Source organism: Manihot esculenta, chromosome 18 (genome assembly GCF_001659605.2).
Source record: "Manihot esculenta cultivar AM560-2 chromosome 18, M.esculenta_v8, whole genome shotgun sequence".
Classification (NCBI taxonomy): Eukaryota; Viridiplantae; Streptophyta; class Magnoliopsida; order Malpighiales; family Euphorbiaceae; genus Manihot; species Manihot esculenta.
The window spans coordinates 6,376,364-6,394,266 of NC_035178.2; the positions used below are offsets into that span (position 1 = coordinate 6,376,364).

Here is a 17,903-nt window from a genome sequence, read left to right on the forward strand (position 1 = left end):
AAATGTAAATCATATTAGTTCCCATATATTAGCTATTAATCCATTAAATGAAATTTCAAATCTCATTTGCTAATTTCATTCTATTATGTGTCATGATTAATACTAACATAGAACAAATGAAACATTTCTAATTTAACCTAGGGTGATAAATACTATTTTAATCACATAAACACCTTTATATAATTCCTAATATATCAAATTTACCCTTATTTGTTACTCATAAACGAAGTAATATGTAAGACAAATCAAAATATAAAAGTTCTTATATAAGATTATTTATTGATTTCAAATCAAAAAGTCACTTACACAATCATCACTTATGTAATTCTGAGTAATCCATAGACACAGTTTATTTTTCGTATAGATTTCTCAGACGGATTAGTTTTGTACACTTATTTATAAAATAAATATCTATATATTAGTTTTAGATATCTGACATGTATCAACCTATGAGATCAATTACTTCTTTTAAATGGAAAGAACATAATATAATATATACCCGTTTCAATGACTCTAATAATTATCTAATTATAATAAAAATATCGACCAAAACATTTTAAAACATTACTTAAATCCAATAAAAATTTCACAATTATAACCACATTATATTTTTTTTTACACAGTAATATAGTTTCATAAATTTCATAAAAAATAATATTTAATTACAACCAATTGATGAACCGTAGGACATATTACTAACAGATATAATATCAACTATACATTGACTCAACCATGAATCCAAGAAAAAGACTGTCCAAAGCCTTAAGCTAATATGCATAATAGCTGCAATTGCTGCACTAATACCCCATAACAGAGAGGATTGAGAGTAGCAAAAGGCTTGATATAAGATTTGAGAATCTGTTTCGCAAGGGATGTCCTAAAGATCATAAGACAAAACGAATTTAACTCCTTCAAGCAAAGCACTAGACTCACCAATTATAGGCAAAAAATACCACACCCGTATAACCAAACCTCCCACTATACGACCTGAACTATTAGTAAAAAAAATTGATGAGACTAATAAAGATAAGATATAGATATCTCTCCTTGTTTCAGAAATTCAAATCCTCTGCAGTAAATAGAACCAATAAATCAGTGCAACGCACCTTGTAATTGGCTTTTACTCTCTAAGATACAACATTCCAACAATTTATTTCTTTTATTATTAAATCCAAAACTTCAGTTAAGAAATATTTTTTTTTCAACTTTCTTGAGGTACCTTTAATAATTAATTGAACTAATTAAAGTCCCATCAAAACACAAAAAAGGTAAATAAAAAAAAAAACAAGATTATCTCAACCTTTTTGACTGAATCTGCCTGGTATAGGTAATTAAAATCATGGAATATGTTAAAAAAAAAGGAGAAAATAACTTCTTTTTTTTTTAAAGATCTTGCAAATGTCAATCACAGAAATTAAAGCAACATTATTTGAGACAAACGTAGCTGTCGCGTAACAACCCACACCACTTCATCAACAACGTTGCCCACACATCAAACTCCACGTCCACCACAAAACGATCTAACAACCTTTTTTCTAGGAAAAAAAAAAGCATTAACCTCGAGATTACGTATATAATTAATTACTTTATGTACAGTGTAACATGCATACTAATCTACATGATGGAACAAGCATTTGGGTTCTCATCGCTGAAAATATTGGTGTAGCTATCGTCCACGGTGGTCTCAGTGATGGTTGCGGTGGCCGGAACGGCTCTGACATGATTAGGAGGAGCCTTCTTGTCATAGGCCTGAGAAACATATGGATTTGCCACTAAACTGTAGGGGACATAAGGCCATAGCTCCACCTTCTTTTTAGTAGATTGAGCTGCCTTCAACACTTTCTTTGGCTCTACGTATCCAGTCACCGTCACCTTCTGCTGCTTCAAGTCTACATCCACAGATTTAACTCCTGAAACACAAAGAATGAAGATATTCATGATTAACCATTAGAATACTGAAGCTGCATGCATGATGAGAAGATAATAATTGAAATTTTACTGTACCTTTAACTCCTGAGAGGACGTTCTTGACCTTACGTTCACAGCCCTCGCAGTCCATCCTCACTTTGAGTGCTACAGTTTGTATCTGCTTCTTTTTCTTGGGCTTTTTGACGCTGCTTAGCATGTCAGACAAGTACTCCAAAGTTCCTGCAACTCCCATTTTCTATTTCTTTCTGCTCAGTAGTATTCTCAGATGTTTACGGATATATATGGGGTCTCGACTACAATATGAACTAAACTTTTACGTTTAAAGAGGAAAAGAAGCAGATTATCGGCAGTTTCTTTATCTTTCAGTGAGAGTAAATCAAAGAAATGCAAGAGAGAAGTGTAAAGAATGGCTGAGTTATAAAGGAAGAGGACAATATGAATACTATAGTCGTCGGTGTTGCCAAGCTGCTTGGCATGGAAGTAAATGGATGGATTGATTTATAGTGACAAAATACACAAGAGAAAATAATAAAATAATAAATAAATAAAGGAAAAAAAATCTAGGGGTGAATCTATGTATACAAAAATAAATAAATTTAAAAAGTAGTTCTACTAGAATCCGCAAGAAGCTTCCCACACATCTTTGTGGGGTGATAGAATGCCCTTGTTTTCTTCTCAAGGTAAAAGAAGACATTAAAAGAAGGTAAAAGGCTAATTTACTTGCTTTTTCATCTTTTAATTTATCAATTCTTTGTCAGATAGGTTAAGAATACCTATAATTAAAACCGAAAAGAAATAGAAGCTTGTCGGAGAATAGAATAAAGGCCATATATGGTAAAGGGGATTTGGGATCTTTCAATATCTCTCAAGTGTTTAGTTGCATGCTTTTGCCACACGTAAGGTAAAAGTAAATAAGTAATTAGCAACAGTGACTAAAGTTAGATGGATAATATATCGTTTGTCAAAAAGAAAATATGAAATGATTTAATATAAAATTATTAGTCAAGTGACACGTCGTCTGATGAAAGATCTTAAGGCCAATGGAAGGTACACGTGGAGAGGGAAAGCAGAAAAAAAAAAAGGAAAATAATAGAGAGGATCTTCAGGTGTTGTTGGGTAGTGGTTGTCATGTAGTGAGATTGCTTGGTTGATTGGATTATTATGGAGGTATGTATAATGTATAATTGGGCGGTGAGAGTGTAGAAAAAAAGAGGATCATGGAGAATAAACAAATGGGGTTTGGCTGCTCCGACAAGTGGCACCTAACCTTAAAAGACCACTATTTTAAAGCACCATCTTTCTGAGTTTTTCCCTTTTTTTTCTTTCTTTTTCTTTTTAAAAATTAATGGGTAAGGATAATAAAAAGTTTTCTTTTACATGTCCTTTGTGAAATTGATCAGTCTCGGTCAACAGATTAAACATTCCCTTATTTAAAGGGTAAAATAATTCATATATATCTTCTTTTAAATTAATATTGTATAGTTTTAGTTTATTTTTGTCTTAAAACGTGTTAAGTCCACGAATTTTATGGAGATAAGTATTAAAGAGCTGGGAATTGACTATTTGGAGATGAGATTAATTAAAAATAAATTAAATTGGGCCATCCGATTTATGCCAACCGTCGAAGTAGATATCAATGTGTTGAGCCAGACCCTCGACAGCTTCCGTCTCCCCGGAATCAGGACACATGCTACGTATATTTAGCTATGGCCTGTAGGGACCCTTAGCCCACCCTACACATTCATCTTTCTACTATTATGCATATATATGGTCATACAACTCTATGCCCTACTGTTACGTCTGGTCACCATCTCCATTATTTTTTCTTCTTCTTCTCTTCTTTTACTGAGTTTAATTGAAACCCAAAATGAAAAGTTTTTTTTTTTTTAATTATTATTGAAGTAGGGAGAGATTGACATACGACAAAAAAGGCAGGAGACTCGACTCCTTGATGGAGGAATCATCCAGAGAAAAGTTCTTCCCCTAGGGAACTAGTGAGAAAAAAAGAAAAAAGAAAGGGCACAATACATAATAAGTGAAAATTAAATGGTTTAATATGAAATTATTGAAAATGTAATCATCACGGGCCTGAATAATAAGAAAACGTCAAACAGCAAGCGAAACGACAAGTGGTATGTAGCTCCTTGATTCCCTTTTCTTATTATGCTTTTCTTTTCACCCATTTTGTGGTGGCGAATACAGCCAGCTAACAACTGGGTTTGTGCTATTATTTTCATGACCAAATAGCAAACACCACTCTTACATAAAAGAAGATTCATTTCTTCTTTGGAATTGAAATTCCAATTAGGTAGTGAACTTTAAACTATGTGGAAGTGAGGAGGACATGTAGCTGCTAACTTTTGCTTAGAAATGGAGGAGAATAGCAGGTGCGTGCACGCATCCTCTCAAGCCTGAACAGATCGCCAGGGTTTTGCGCAGAAAAATGTAGGGAATCTCAGTGGTGGGCAGAAAATTAGCATTAGGCGGCTTGGTTTTTGATATAAATTAAAATCGACCTGTATTTCAGTGAGAATTTTAATATCAATTTCAATAGGAGATCAATAAAACAAGATTAGGGTTCATTTTTGACATTAAAAAAATAATAAATTTGTAGCACGATCCATTAATTTTTTTTTCTCCCACTTTGAAAGCAACATCATTGACTAACTTCAACAAATTCCATGTAACAACAAGCCTTAGCATAATCTCAATTTCTCAACTAGTTTTTTAATATTCTAAGAAGAAATTGATTTAGATTGTAGACTCCTATTCCTATATATTATGAAAATCCCATCCCACAATCCACATCCTTTTCAGCATCTAATGTAGAAAAACTAATTTTAACAAATCATTTCAAGGCATCTTTAATTCTGACTTTGATCATTAATTAGTACCACCACCATGAACCTCTCATTACCTATCATATATATAAATATGGTCCTTCAAGAAGTTGTTATAGGAAAACTTCATTAAAGGGTGTAATCAAGAGAATCAAGTAGAAAAATTTTTTATAATGGGCAAGAAAGTAATCAGCAAAGGATCATCACCATCATCAAGAATTTGCAAGAATAATGAGAAGCAGCAGCAGCAGCAACAATTCAGAAGTGTAATAAAAGTGTTACGACCAAAAGTCTACATCACAGATACCTCAAACTTCAAGAAGCTTGTGCAAGAATTAACGGGTAATAACGCAAGAACAGGCACAGCTCCATCTCTACATTGTGATACTCCAAGAACAGATCAAGTAAACAAACAAGAAGATTTCCAAATACAAGGAGACAAAGAATGCTGCATGGACATGGAGGTGGCATCCATTGACTCATTGGATTCATGGAACCAGCTGGTTATAAATGACGAAATGAATCAGTCATGGAACCAAATATATGAGGAAGCTAATGCTGCTGATACTACTCATGCAGCATTTGATGCATCAGATAACAAACATGTTGATTTATCAGCAGCTCGAGAGCTGGAGTCTTGGCTTTTAGACATGGAGCCCTGTTCCTTTGATAAAAATGGGAATCTTCATCCAGTAGAGCAGGATATTAGTGCATTTGATTATTACCAATTATGCGAGCTCATCTGAAACTTAATTACCAAATACTACAGATCGTACAAACTCTTTAAAAAAATGTTGTAATTTAGCAATTTATTTAATTTATTATAAAGCATATAATTGTTATATAAACTTTGCATGGTTTTCTCTTTCAAAGATATTCAGTTTCGTTGAGCTATTCATACCTTTAATTTGTGAATACTGGATCATGTCAAATAATTCTTTTTTTTTTTAATTTCAAATATTATTGAAATAGAAAAATTTACAAGATGGGGAAGAAAATCTCCAAGAATAAAGATCAGAAGTACCAATTTCAGAGTCTGATAAAGGTGTTAAGGCCCCATGTTTACATCACTGACAGCTCCACCTTCAAGAATCCTGTTCAAGAGCTGACTGGGAAATTTGAAACTAGATCTTCAGCCACACCATCACCTCCTGTTATAGAATCGCAGATCATACATATTGAAGATGAAGGAGACGACAAATGTAGCTCAGAGGTCTCCAGCAGCTTCGATGTATCCATGGATTCGTTGAAGCAACAAGTTACTGTAAATGAAGAAAAGGATCAGAGATGCAATTGGAATCAAATGTGTATGGAGAAACAGATGGATTTGGCTGCAGTTCGGGAGATTTGAGTCTTGGCTTTTAGACATATATTAGGCTATGCGCATGCATGGTTTTTCAATCGGAGTGCCCAGCTCTGCAGGATTGGAGGCCCAGAATTCAATATTCCTTTTTGTGTATGCATCCAAATTGTTCCATAAGGTCCAAATCAACGTTCTATAATTAATCATGTCTTTATATATTAATTAGACTAGATTTTTTATAAATTTGAATCAGTCGTAACTTATCCATACATTCCTTTACATACAGAATTTTAATATTGCATATTTATAAGAGATCTAATAACGGATAAAAACTCTGATACCATATTAAATTTGGATCAGGTTTAACTCATTCAAAACTAGTTCAAAAGGAAGCAGAGTATATTATCTTTTTCAAGAGTATATTATCTTTTTCACAACCATTCAATAATTTTTAAAATAATATACGGTGAAAGATGGAGATTATTGATTTATTAAAGTAAAAGAACCCAGCTCCTTGCTTTGAAGGAATGGTTTCTCACATTGACAAAATACAGAAATTAAGAAGGATATATATATAATTAGCTAGTTAGAAACTACAAGGTTCTGATCAATGCATTTTTTACAGTTTATTTTTTTATTTACAAAATAATACATATAAAATGCAATAAATTAATTTATGACTTATATGAATGAAAAGTATTTTTAATATATTTTAGATGACAAATTATTAATTTTTAATATTTTATTAAAAACTTAACTTGTATAATTTAATTTTGTAATGATATAAGCTAGAAAATAATTTGTATTTAAATTTTTTTAAGATAATAATTTATTTTTAATTTAAAAAATAAATTTATATATGAATTTTAATAAATTCTTATATAAAATGATTTTTTTAAAAAAAATTATTTTATTTAAAATAATTTAATTTTAATAAAAAATATTGTTGCTCAACTATTTTTTTAATTAGCTCAAACTTCAAAAAATATAAAAAAACTTTTTTTATCAGTTTAATAAAGTATTAGGCTAGATGACAGAACAGAAGGACTCCGTGGCCCAATGGATAAGGCGCTGGTCTACGGAACCAGAGATTCTGGGTTCGATCCCCAGCGGAGTCGTTATTCTCTTTTTTTCCCCCGAATTTTTTATTCGTTAACTTTATCCTTTGTGCTATTTTTTTTTTTTTTTGGCTTGGAAATTAATTAATATTTAGATTGAATGCCACGCCACGCCACGCTTCAGCTGCTTATTTTGGGGCATAAGGTAGCTGGATTAATTTTTCCAGTTTTGGTTGATAAACGTATGTGATCCTCATCATGTACTTAACATCCACGAAATACACATAAATTTCAAAGCTCATCTCTATATAATAATGTCGAGTTTATTACAGTTGTATTCAATTATTAATATTAAAATCAAAACGTAATTCTGTTTGCACGAATAACAAAAAATTTATAAATTTACACTGCTTAGTTATAAATTTACAATTTCAAAAAACATATTAATAAATTTAAAAAAACAAAAAACAAAATGCGAATTCACTACTACAGATATAGACACAAAACATGGATTATTTCCTACGTACTCTCTTCAATCTGGACTTAATAAGCATGGAAGGAATAAGCTAAATCTATACATAAATATGGCTTTATTCATGTCTAACCATGAACAGGCCTCGTTGCTGGTACTGCAACCCTAAATATGAAACTGGGGCCTGCTCTTACACTCTTGTAAATCTTCAAGCACTTGATTTCACTCAAATTTCCACCAAGCCCAATATTCTTAGTCTCCACAAGAAGCATTTTTTGATCTTCATACACAATCTCCTTTACTGCTATAATGCCATTAAAACTATGAAAATAATCGACAACATCATTACAATATTCATCCACTTGTGTTTCTTTGCATTCATCTATAATGTCTTCTTTTTCTTCTTCACTGTCACAGTTCTTCAGCTCATTCTCTTCTTCTTCTTCTTCTTCTTCATTTATTGCTTCTTCAATGCGACAGTTGTCGAGCTCACTTGCTACTTCTTCTTGACTATTCTCCAAATCATTCTCATCTTCTTCCTTATCAGCGAAAACTTCATTGTCTAGGGAAACAAGTCGCATGGTAAGACGGCCATTGCATCTGTGAGCCTGGAAGTATTCATGATGCTTCACTCTTTCTTCTCGGAGAATCAATCTTCCATCATCAGTATAGAATCGTCTCAATACCCAAGGCATATGAGAAGATAAGTTCCCAGTGCGTGCAAGCGATGGTATTGGTGGGGGAAACCCCTCCTTCCTTCGATCCCTCATATCACACCTTTCACTAAAACCCTGAATCTCTTCCACCTTGGACGATGATTGTAAGCTATCAACTTTGTTTTTCAGATCAACACAGCCCATGTAATAATCCCCAATAAGAGAAGAAAAAGAAGGTAGGGATGGACTGATGGATCCCATAATGCTTGAAGTTGCACTACCACTATTAGAAATCTCTTCTTTCTTTGAGGAACAATTAAGGGTCAGGCTCACAAGAGACTGATCAATCTTGTTGGTTTGTGTTTTGGGTTTGCATTCAAAAAGCAAGAAGGGAAGGGAAGAGAAGAGGAGAGAGCTTTTGCTTCTTAGCTACAAGCAGTGCATGAAACGTTATTGAGAAATGCAACAAATGAATTGAAGGTAGGGAAAAATTGTGGCAGAGACAGCTTATTTCAAGATTTGATTCCTTATGTGGATTGGAGAAATTCACAATCTTATCTGCAACAATTCAACAGCACCATTAATTACAATAACAAATCAAACTCTATAATTTTATTCTTGTTTTCTTCTCATACAAAGATAGAAAGAAGAACGAAAGGTAAAATCTTTAATTGAGAAATGCAATTATAGGGGCAAATCAAGTATAATTTAAATATACTTAACCACAATCTCTAGCTACTATATTATTTATTAAGAGTTTCTATGTAGGACTCATAACTATAAATAAAAAATTTAAGTACATTTAAAACAATCCATATATATGAAAATAGAAAAATCCTGCCCATTTCATAATTTCTGGGTTATGATTTATTACCTTTTTGAAATTGCCCCACTTTATCCTATGAATTGATATTGATGCTATTGAAAAATAAATAAATCACAAAATTGGTGGAATATAACCATGCTAAAAAAACCCAGAAAGAAAAAATAACAGGATTGGGAGATTACAAAATCATACGAATGGCAAAATTTATTTGATTGAAGATGATGAAAAATATAAATGACATTTGAGAAAAACAAGAAAGGATTTGGGGAAAAAAGAACTTACCAGAGAAAATGAATTAACGCAAGAGAAGAAATGGAGGAGAAGGGCTGGTGAGTGGAGGCAGGCACATCTCCCCTCGGTCGCTCTCTCTTAGGCGTTTCCACCTAGAGGAGGGTCGAGTATAAGATGGCTCCCCACACGACAGCTCACATTATCAAACATACATCAGGCAGCCAGGCATGTATAGGCACAATTTGACCTTTTAGTTTTTTATTTTTTTCTTTTTTAGAAAATAAATTATCTGTATTTTTTATATAATTTTTTGAATTAAAAAAAAAAAAAAAAAAGAAATGCCCGTTTTCAAGAGAAAGTTGATTGAAAACTCCCATCTGAATGCCTATCTTCAGGCGGGGGTTAAGGGATTAGAATTGTTATAGAGTGTTTCTCAGCCAAGTATACCTATCCTTTAATTACCTATTTTTGGTAACAATTATTATTTTTCTTTAGGAAAAAGAGAAAGTGATGATGGCTTAATTTGTTTCCTGGGCTGTCATTACAGATTGATTCTTTTAATCATTAACATTATTTTTTTAATTAACGCATAAAAAAATTTTACACCACTCAAATTTATTACTCTTTTTATTTCATCATTTTTATTCCCCTACTTTTTCACATATATTAAAAATATATTTTATTAATTTTTTAATATATTAATTTTAAATATATTAACTTGTATTCAATACTTTTAAAAAATAAAATAAAATAATTATAATTAATTTATATATTATTATAACTTAAACAATAATTTTAAGATAATAAAAAAATAATAAAAATTATAAGACGAAATAAATATTAAATAAATTGTTGATGAAAGATTAATCTAAAAATAAAAAAAAATTATCAAACAAATTATATTTCATTTTTATAACTAAATTTTAAAATTACATATATATTAATTATCAAATTAAAATTAAAATTGAAATAAAAATTTAAGGGATAAATTAAATTAAAAATTATAATTGAATTTATATGAAAAGATTTAGTATATTAATTATCAATTTATTAATTTTTCAGATATTTTAATTATAATAATTAATAAAAGAAACCAGGTCCAACGGTTATGCGTTCCTTAGTCTTTTTCTTTGACCTGCATAGTAATGCATTGTATGGCTGCAAATGTAACAAAATTTACAAAAATGAGATTATCTGAAGGGCTAACCATAATCCAATTGAACAATAAAATATTTTTTTAAATAAAGTTGGGCAACTACATTAGCAATTAACAATAATCAAACCAGACAATAAAATATTTCTTAAATAAAGTTGAGCAATTACATTAGCAGTTTTATTGCCCTTCTTATATATAAGTTTAAAAAATAGATCACCTAACTGAAAACGCAAAATCTAAATAGCTATAGTAGTAATCACAATGTGAGAAGATAATGAGAAAGTCACATTAGTTAATGATGCAAATAAGATCTCTGAGTCGATGGCACAAATAATTGATCGAAAACGTTGAGCTAAACCTAACTAAAGAGTTTCAATGACCGCACGAGCCTCCACAACTAATGAAAAATAACTCTAAACACGTTTAGTTACTCAATCTACTAAAACACCATGACTATTGCGAACTATCACAGAAATAGTAGTCGAAGAAAATTGACTTTTTTGGCAACATCAATGTTATATTTCAAAGTTCCAAGAGGAGGAGATAATTAAATCACATTTCAAAATTGGAGCGGAGAGCTACATGATAAAAAAGTAGCAAAAACTTCAAACTGTCTAAACTCCAGAACGCTAAAATTAATGTGAGATGAAGTAGTTAAAAGATTTGGAAGTATATATTTAAAAACTCCCTTATTCTATACCTTTCATTTTGCCACAAAGTAAGAGAAAGAAGTTGCATAATAGCATCACAATGCTCTGCATTAAATTGATTGATCTTAGAAGGTGTCCCACCAGACAGAAAAATTTAAAAAATCGACAAGTACAGATTTATAGGTACAATGGCTCAAAAACTAGATAACTCTAGCATGGAGATAAAGAAAAAGAGCATGCTCCAATGTTTCAACATGTGTAAAATAAAAGGAACACATAAAAGAAGTTTGAATGCCATATAAAACTAAATTATACATTACAGGAACTATATTATGAATTAAACGCTAGATAAAAATTTTAAATTTAGGCTGAACCTGAAGAGTCTACGTCTTTTGCCTAATCGACTTTGAAATGATAGTCGAAGAGGAAGAGAGCGAGATAGAAGTCTGCATAAAGGATTGTTGGGTAAGATACATGTAGCCTGATTTAATAGTATATTGTCCATTCTGCTCAAAGTGTCAGACCAAGGAATCTAAAGTGCTTGTAGGAGCCAATAAAATAGAGAGAATAGCCATAGCATAGCATGATACAAAGGAAAAAGGTGATGCACCAGCTAGGGGTGAGCATTCGGTCGGTTCGGTTCAAAACCGAACCGAACCGAATAAACCGAAAATCGAAATTTTAGTTTTTATGAAAACCGAACCGAATCGATTTTGGTCAGAAACCGAATCGAACCGAACCGGTCTGATTCGGTTCGATTCGGTTCGGTTTGATCGGTTTCAATTTTTAATATTTTTTTAATTTTTTACACTTTATTTTTAGTATTTTAAAATTTAATTAAAATATTTTAATTTTAATATAATTTAATTTCTCTATATTATTGAAAAAATATATTATTATCCCTAATCGGTTCGGTTCGGTTTTTTCGGTTTTTTTCTGATCAAAACCGAACCGAACCGAAATAACCAAAATTTCTAAAATTTAAAACCGAACCGAACCGAAATGTATAAAAAACCGAATCAAATTTTCAAATCGGTTCGGTTCGGTCGGTTTTTTCGGTTTGAACCGGATTCTGCTCACCCCTAGCACCAGCCGATAATTCCAGTCCAGACCACTCTAATTAGGGGTGAGCAGTATTCGGTTTAAACCGAAAAAATCGATAGAATTGAATTAATTTAAAATTTTGATTCGGTTTTTTATTCATTTCGGTTCGGTTTGATTTTTAATTTTAGAAATTTCGGTTATTTCGGTTCGATTTGGTTTTGATCAGAAAAAAATTAAAAAAATCAAACCGAACCGATTAGTGATAATAATATATTTTTTTAATAATATGGAGAAATTAAATCATATTAAAATTAAAATATTTTAATTAAATTTGAAAATACTAAAATTAAAGCGTAAAAAATAAAAAATTTATTAAAAATCAAAATCGATCAAACCAAACTGAATCGAATTGAATAAAACCGGTTCAGTTCGATTTGGTTTTTGATCAAAATTGATTCGGTTTGATTTTTATAAGTACTAAAATTTTGGTTGTTGGTTTATTCGGTTCGATTAGATTTTGAACCGAACAGACCGAATACTCACTCCTAACTCTAATCCACAAAATCTGTTACTAAATTAATATGAAGAGGGCAATGAAGCAGTCTAATCACACGAAAATTAGACACATCAAGAATCCATGGATCTTGCCAAATAAGAGTATTAAAACCATCTCCAATATTCGTTCGAGCACCTCCCATAAGCATATCCCTTATCAAATCCAAGAACATCGCTTCTTAACTCGTGCCTCCTAGAAGAGCGAGGAAAGTATATACCTTTAAGAAGTTAAGCTCATAAGCTGGATGAGTTTTAAAGTAGGCACCAACATTGCTTAACTAAATATACAAGATTAAATTTTTCAAAATCCTTGAAAATTTTTCAAAATCCTTGAATCTCATACTTTAAAATTTAAATAAACAAGATCGTTGCCAGCTAAGACAATACATTTTATGGTTTTCTCTATCACCTCACCACTAAAAGTTGGTTAAAATACTATTCAATTTAGTATATAACTGCTTAGGGTATTAAAAAAGAGCCATAAGAATAAAAAAGGATAGCCGTAAGGACTAATGAATTAAAGTAACTTGACCGGCCTAAAATAAAAGTTTTTGCTTCTGAGTCTGAGTTTTAGAACGAATGCGATCCTCAATCCAATACAAGACCTGTTGTTTAATTCTGTTAAATATTACAAGTAAACCCAACTACTTAACACCTTAATGCATTTCCTACATATACGTATCATTTTATAATATAAATATATATAAATAGATCCGATTTACCAGTGTCATAGATTATATATTTGTATTTTCATAAATACTTTATGATAACGCATTGGTCTCACTAAATTATTCAATATAATTATTATACATATAATAGTTTTATTCTAACCATGGTTCCGAAAATGATCAACACTCAAAACGCATATGTTCTGTCACTAATTATTTGCTTTTCTGGTTCAGAAATTTATGACCTGCCAATATCTGGTCAGGTCAGATTCCTTCTAAATGTGCTTGTGGGTTCTTGACATTATTTGCATGATATATATACTTCCTAAACTCTGGTGCTCGCTGATCATTTTCATCTATTTAGGACCTCAGAAATATCTCTCAGATTTTCTTGGTTATTCTCTAAGAACATTATTGTATTTAAGATGATTCTGATTCTCTTTATTCCAATGAGCTCTCCTTTTTCTTATTGGTGGGGCCTCTGCACATGGAGATAACAAAATTATTCTATGTTCATTTCAATCCAGATTCCACCCTGCGAAGAAGAGAACAAGAAAGAGGATATTAATGATGGAATCAAAGCAGCCTGGCTGTTGAAAGAGAGCTAGATTACAGTACCAGGTGATCAGAAAGTTGCTGTTAGATTTTTTTAAAGGATTTTTTTATTTTCTTCTATTTTGATGTAGTTTAATTTGTTGGTAGAGTTGTAATGCGATGAAAAGTTACAAAAAGGAAGAAGGAAAAAAAAAGTGATAGCTAGTGGGGGTGGTGGGGAATTGATGTTGAAAGCTGAAAGCTGAAAGCAGGCATTTTGGATTGATGATCTTCCAGTTGATACGACTTTGAGCAACTATGAAGAAGTGACATTGATGAGATGAAATAAAGAGTCGATTTGAATTAGACATGTAACTTCCATGATCAGCTTCTTTCTTTGCTTTTTCTTTTTCTAATATTAACTTTTTCTCAAAATCCAGCCAGGAATATTAGTAAGCTTGATGTTGATTTGAAAATATTGTTACAAGTAATCTTTGATTTAGACATGAATTGATTAGTAAACAAATGATTCATGTTTTCTTCTATGACTAATTTCTATTAATATTTGATTAATTAAATCATAGTGGATGCTATGATTTACCCTTATTATGGTTAATTAATTTGTTTTTTTAATAATAACATATATTTATTTATTATAACCTATAGAACTGAGCCCATTGAAGTTGCGTGGAATCAACTCATACCCCCACAATCTTATTGCATGCATGTAGAATCTGATTTTTTTTTTTTAATTGAACATATGAATTTTCGAAATAATTTATTGAATTAAATAAATTTAAAATTAATTTCATTTTATTTTCAATTCACTTTAATTTTAATTTTAAAAAATTAGTTATTTTAGTTTGGTTTTTTAATAAAAAGAAAATTCAGTTAAATCCAACCAAGTGGAATACCTAATCCTTTTTTGAAAAAAAAAAAAAAGTTAAGAAAAGCGTCGTTTTCAATTATCATTGGATTTTTCTGTTAGATTCAGGTAAAACCAACCCTTTGAAAACTTCTGCAATTGGCTACTCCTCCTCTCTCCCTCTCCCTCACCCCATTTCTTTCTTTTTCTTTCTTTCTACATCAAGCGATTCAATAACCTGCTTGTCTTCTTTCTTGGGTTCTCCTCATTGATTTCTCGTCAATCATTCGCATACCCTCTTCGTTACTCTTGGCTATAGCATCAAGATACAGGATCTGGGGATTTGGAAAAAAACCCCACCCCTTCTCAATCAAAATCTGTTGAGAATCAGTTTCTTTTGTGGATTTTTTTGGTCGATATCAATAGTCACTGAATTTTTGGTCTGGGTGCTTGGTTTTTGTCCTTTGATACTGTTATGGATCGGATGCTAGTTTAATTTCTATTCTCTGCTGAAAATTTTCGTTAAAGAGGGTTTTGTGTGCAGTAGTACTTTGATTTTTTGGGAAGTTGAAGACGTTTGTTGAAGATTATATGAGAATTTGAGTTGGGGTTTTGGTAAATTCATTTATCAATGGCAAGAGAAGATTTTATCGAACTCAAATTCAGGCTGGCAGATGGTACTGATATTGGGCCAAGCAAATATAGTCCCACAACCACTGTGGCAAATCTCAAAGAGAAGATAATTGCACAATGGCCAAAAGGTTAAACATCTTCTTATCTACTGTATTGACTTCTATGAATCTTTAATTATTATGTATGTTGACTCTTTCAGGTTACTGCTCAATATCTTCATAGTTTTAGATTCATTGCTTCAAAGTCTGCATACTTGCCTTAAGCTTTTTGTTTTTGTTCTTGTTCTTTAATTTTTGTGAATGAGGATTAATTAAGGTGTTAGGTAGGAATCTTTGATTTGAAGTTTTTCTTGTTCTGTTCTGCCTTGGAGGTAACTGTTTATCTGACTTGCAGTGTACCTTTTATTCTTTTTCATTTTCAATTAATTATACGTGTTAATTCCAAATCATTCCATAAATTTGTAGGTGGTGTTCTTCTTTGACCTTTTTCGTGCTTAAACCAATCAATTGAATCTGGTTCTACAAGCTCTTTGTTAGATGAAATCCTGCAAGTACATTTAGAAAAAATTTGCATGCTAACATTGATTGAACTTCAAGGGAGTGGTTATTATCTTTAATAGTACTTTTTTTGCTAATTAATTGTTTATGTCTAGATGAATACTGTCACTGTAATTGTTACTCACTGTGCCTTGTCCAAGCTACTTGTTGCTGAAAAGAGGATCCCCTGCTCAGAATGAGAATGCTACAGTGCTGAGTTTTGAAATTTGAATTAGTAATTTGGCGTTACCCATTATTGATTTATCAATTTTGCTTTTCTGTATCCTGATGTGCATGAGCTCTTATTCTGCAATTCGGACTTCTAATTCTGAAGCGTCTGTTAGATGGTGAAATGGCAATAGCGTGCTTCAATGCCCACACACACAACAAAAAGAAAAAGAACAGAAGGAAGCCCCTTTGTCCTGAAATGCTGTATAGTTTAGTGATTACAAACTATATTTTGGTGTCTAACAATTTTACATCTGCTAACAAATTATCATTTTTTACATGGCAGATAAAGAAAATGTTCCAAAGACCATAAATGATGTGAAACTCATAAATGCTGGAAAGATACTGGAAAACAACAGGACACTTGCTGAATCCAGACTTCCAGTCAGTGAACTTCCAGGTGGTGTCATCACCATGCATGTTGTTCTGCGTCCTCCCATACCAGACAAAAAAAGTGGTAATGCACATAGAAACTTATTATTAAGATGTGTATGTTAGCAACATTTATCATTTAGATGTAATAAAAATATACTTCCATTAAAATATCATACAGTTAAGACCCTAAATTTTTACTTGGAACAATTTTTTAGAGCAGAACAACCCATAAACTCCAATAAGTTAAGAAATGAGGGACTAAACAGTTATTTTTCTTTTTGGATGAATTCTTTAAGGAATGGTGATGGAGAAGCAAGTTGCTAGCACCATGAAGCATGTATATGACCACTGAACTGCTAACAGGACTTCTTGGATATACATTATACATGTATCAGAAACAAAATGAAACACATAAAAAGTGCTGGTCGCAACCAAAGAGTTAATTCTTGATTTTCTTTTTTTGTCAGACAAGCTGCGGAAAGATTCTACTAAGAAGTCAGGGTGCTCATGTTCAATCTTGTAGTTGCAAGTGACCAAAATTTCTGACGCTTCTCATGCTGGGGTTGATTCATTTTCAAGAATCTCAGTAGTTGATAGTTCATATGCAGTTTAGAGACCATTCTTTCTCCAGAACTTTGCGTCATTTAGCTAAAGAAAAGCTTGGACTATATGTTACGGTAACTTCTAGTTTCAAGTAGCTTCAAAAACTGAAAGTGTGAAAGTCTGATGATATTAGTGAATTAGAAGTGCGTTGATTGAGAGAGTCGCTTCTACCAACAAACAAGTGGGAAAAAAAAGAAAGTAAAAAAGCAGTTATAGAAGACATGATAGTTTTGATTTGATCTGTAATTGACAAACTTATGAGAAGGTACAGAATAAATTTCCATCTGATGTTTGAAGTTTCTGATTATCCTTTTCATATTTTGATTTGATCACACAATATTTCTGCTTTACTGGTTCCATTTAAAATTAATCATGAACATGTTATTGGTTTCTGGGAAACTTTCATTTTTCCAAGGGGATTGATCAAGGGAGCTGATGGGTTTTTTTTTTTTTTGTCGGTGTTGGGGGGGGGGGGGGGGTCTTGTTTTGGATGATGCCGTTTCAGCACCTGGAGAATCTCTGTTCAAAGAGGCATACTATATGGCATATGAAAATAATAAATTTCATCCCTTGCATTTATTGATCCAGTGAAATGTTCCGACTCTGCATAATTTGTCTGCTAACTGAAACGCCTTTTTATGATCAAGATTCTCTGAACCACAATAATATTCTGCTAAGCCAGCTTTGATAACATCCACCATACCTCTCCACTCAAAATGCCACATATTGAATGATTTTCTT

The 17,903-nt window shown here is 31.8% G+C and overlaps 3 protein-coding genes and 1 non-coding gene across 5 annotated transcripts; 2 read left to right on the forward strand and 2 right to left on the reverse strand.

Annotated features, from left to right (window-relative positions):
• Positions 1-1,360: 1,360 nt before the first annotated feature.
• Positions 1,361-2,410, reverse strand: LOC110606351 (heavy metal-associated isoprenylated plant protein 24). The gene is made up of 2 exons (XM_021745119.2): positions 2,005-2,410; positions 1,361-1,910 (listed from the first exon to the last, which is right to left on the reverse strand). Exons 1-2 carry the CDS (start codon positions 2,159-2,161, stop codon positions 1,615-1,617), a joined length of 453 nt encoding a protein of 150 aa, XP_021600811.1. The 5' UTR covers positions 2,162-2,410; the 3' UTR covers positions 1,361-1,614.
• Positions 2,411-7,117: 4,707 nt separating this feature from the next.
• On the forward strand, positions 7,118-7,190 carry TRNAR-ACG. The gene has a single exon. It is a non-coding gene; the product is annotated as a tRNA-Arg (tRNA).
• Positions 7,191-7,513: 323 nt separating this feature from the next.
• LOC110607125 lies at positions 7,514-9,505 on the reverse strand. Its single transcript, XM_021746195.2, has 2 exons — positions 9,367-9,505; positions 7,514-8,816 (listed from the first exon to the last, which is right to left on the reverse strand). The coding sequence occupies exon 2, from the start codon at positions 8,517-8,519 to the stop codon at positions 7,731-7,733; it is 789 nt and encodes a 262-aa protein (XP_021601887.2). The 5' UTR covers positions 8,520-8,816; positions 9,367-9,505; the 3' UTR covers positions 7,514-7,730.
• Positions 9,506-14,905: 5,400 nt separating this feature from the next.
• On the forward strand, positions 14,906-17,463 carry LOC110606399 (membrane-anchored ubiquitin-fold protein 6). 2 transcript variants are annotated; one of them, XM_021745193.2, is made up of 3 exons: positions 14,906-15,548; positions 16,471-16,641; positions 16,856-17,018. In XM_021745193.2, exons 1-3 carry the CDS (start codon positions 15,419-15,421, stop codon positions 16,909-16,911), a joined length of 357 nt encoding a protein of 118 aa, XP_021600885.1. In that variant the 5' UTR covers positions 14,906-15,418; the 3' UTR covers positions 16,912-17,018. The 2 variants fall into 2 exon arrangements, with proteins under 2 accessions (XP_021600885.1, XP_021600884.1); XM_021745192.2 differs by lacking the exon at positions 16,856-17,018 and adding an exon at positions 17,027-17,463 and having other exon boundaries at positions 14,913-15,548.
• The last annotated feature ends 440 nt before the right edge of the window (positions 17,464-17,903 follow it).

Bases quoted from the DNA above. Each gene is read 5' to 3' on its own strand.
- LOC110606351 (XM_021745119.2), bottom strand. From the start codon at position 2,161: ATGGGAGTTGCAGGAACTTTGGAGTACTTGTCTGACATGCTAAGCAGC. The intron at 1,911-2,004 runs GTACAGTAAAAT...TTTGTGTTTCAG, and splicing joins CGTCCTCTCAGGAGTTAAAG to GAGTTAAATCTGTGGATGTA.
- LOC110607125 (XM_021746195.2), bottom strand. From the start codon at position 8,519: ATGGGATCCATCAGTCCATCCCTACCTTCTTTTTCTTCTCTTATTGGG.
- LOC110606399 (XM_021745193.2), top strand. From the start codon at position 15,419: ATGGCAAGAGAAGATTTTATCGAACTCAAATTCAGGCTGGCAGATGGT. The intron at 15,549-16,470 runs GTTAAACATCTT...TTTACATGGCAG, and splicing joins AATTGCACAATGGCCAAAAG to ATAAAGAAAATGTTCCAAAG. The intron at 16,642-16,855 runs GTAATGCACATA...GAATTCTTTAAG, and splicing joins CATACCAGACAAAAAAAGTG to GAATGGTGATGGAGAAGCAA.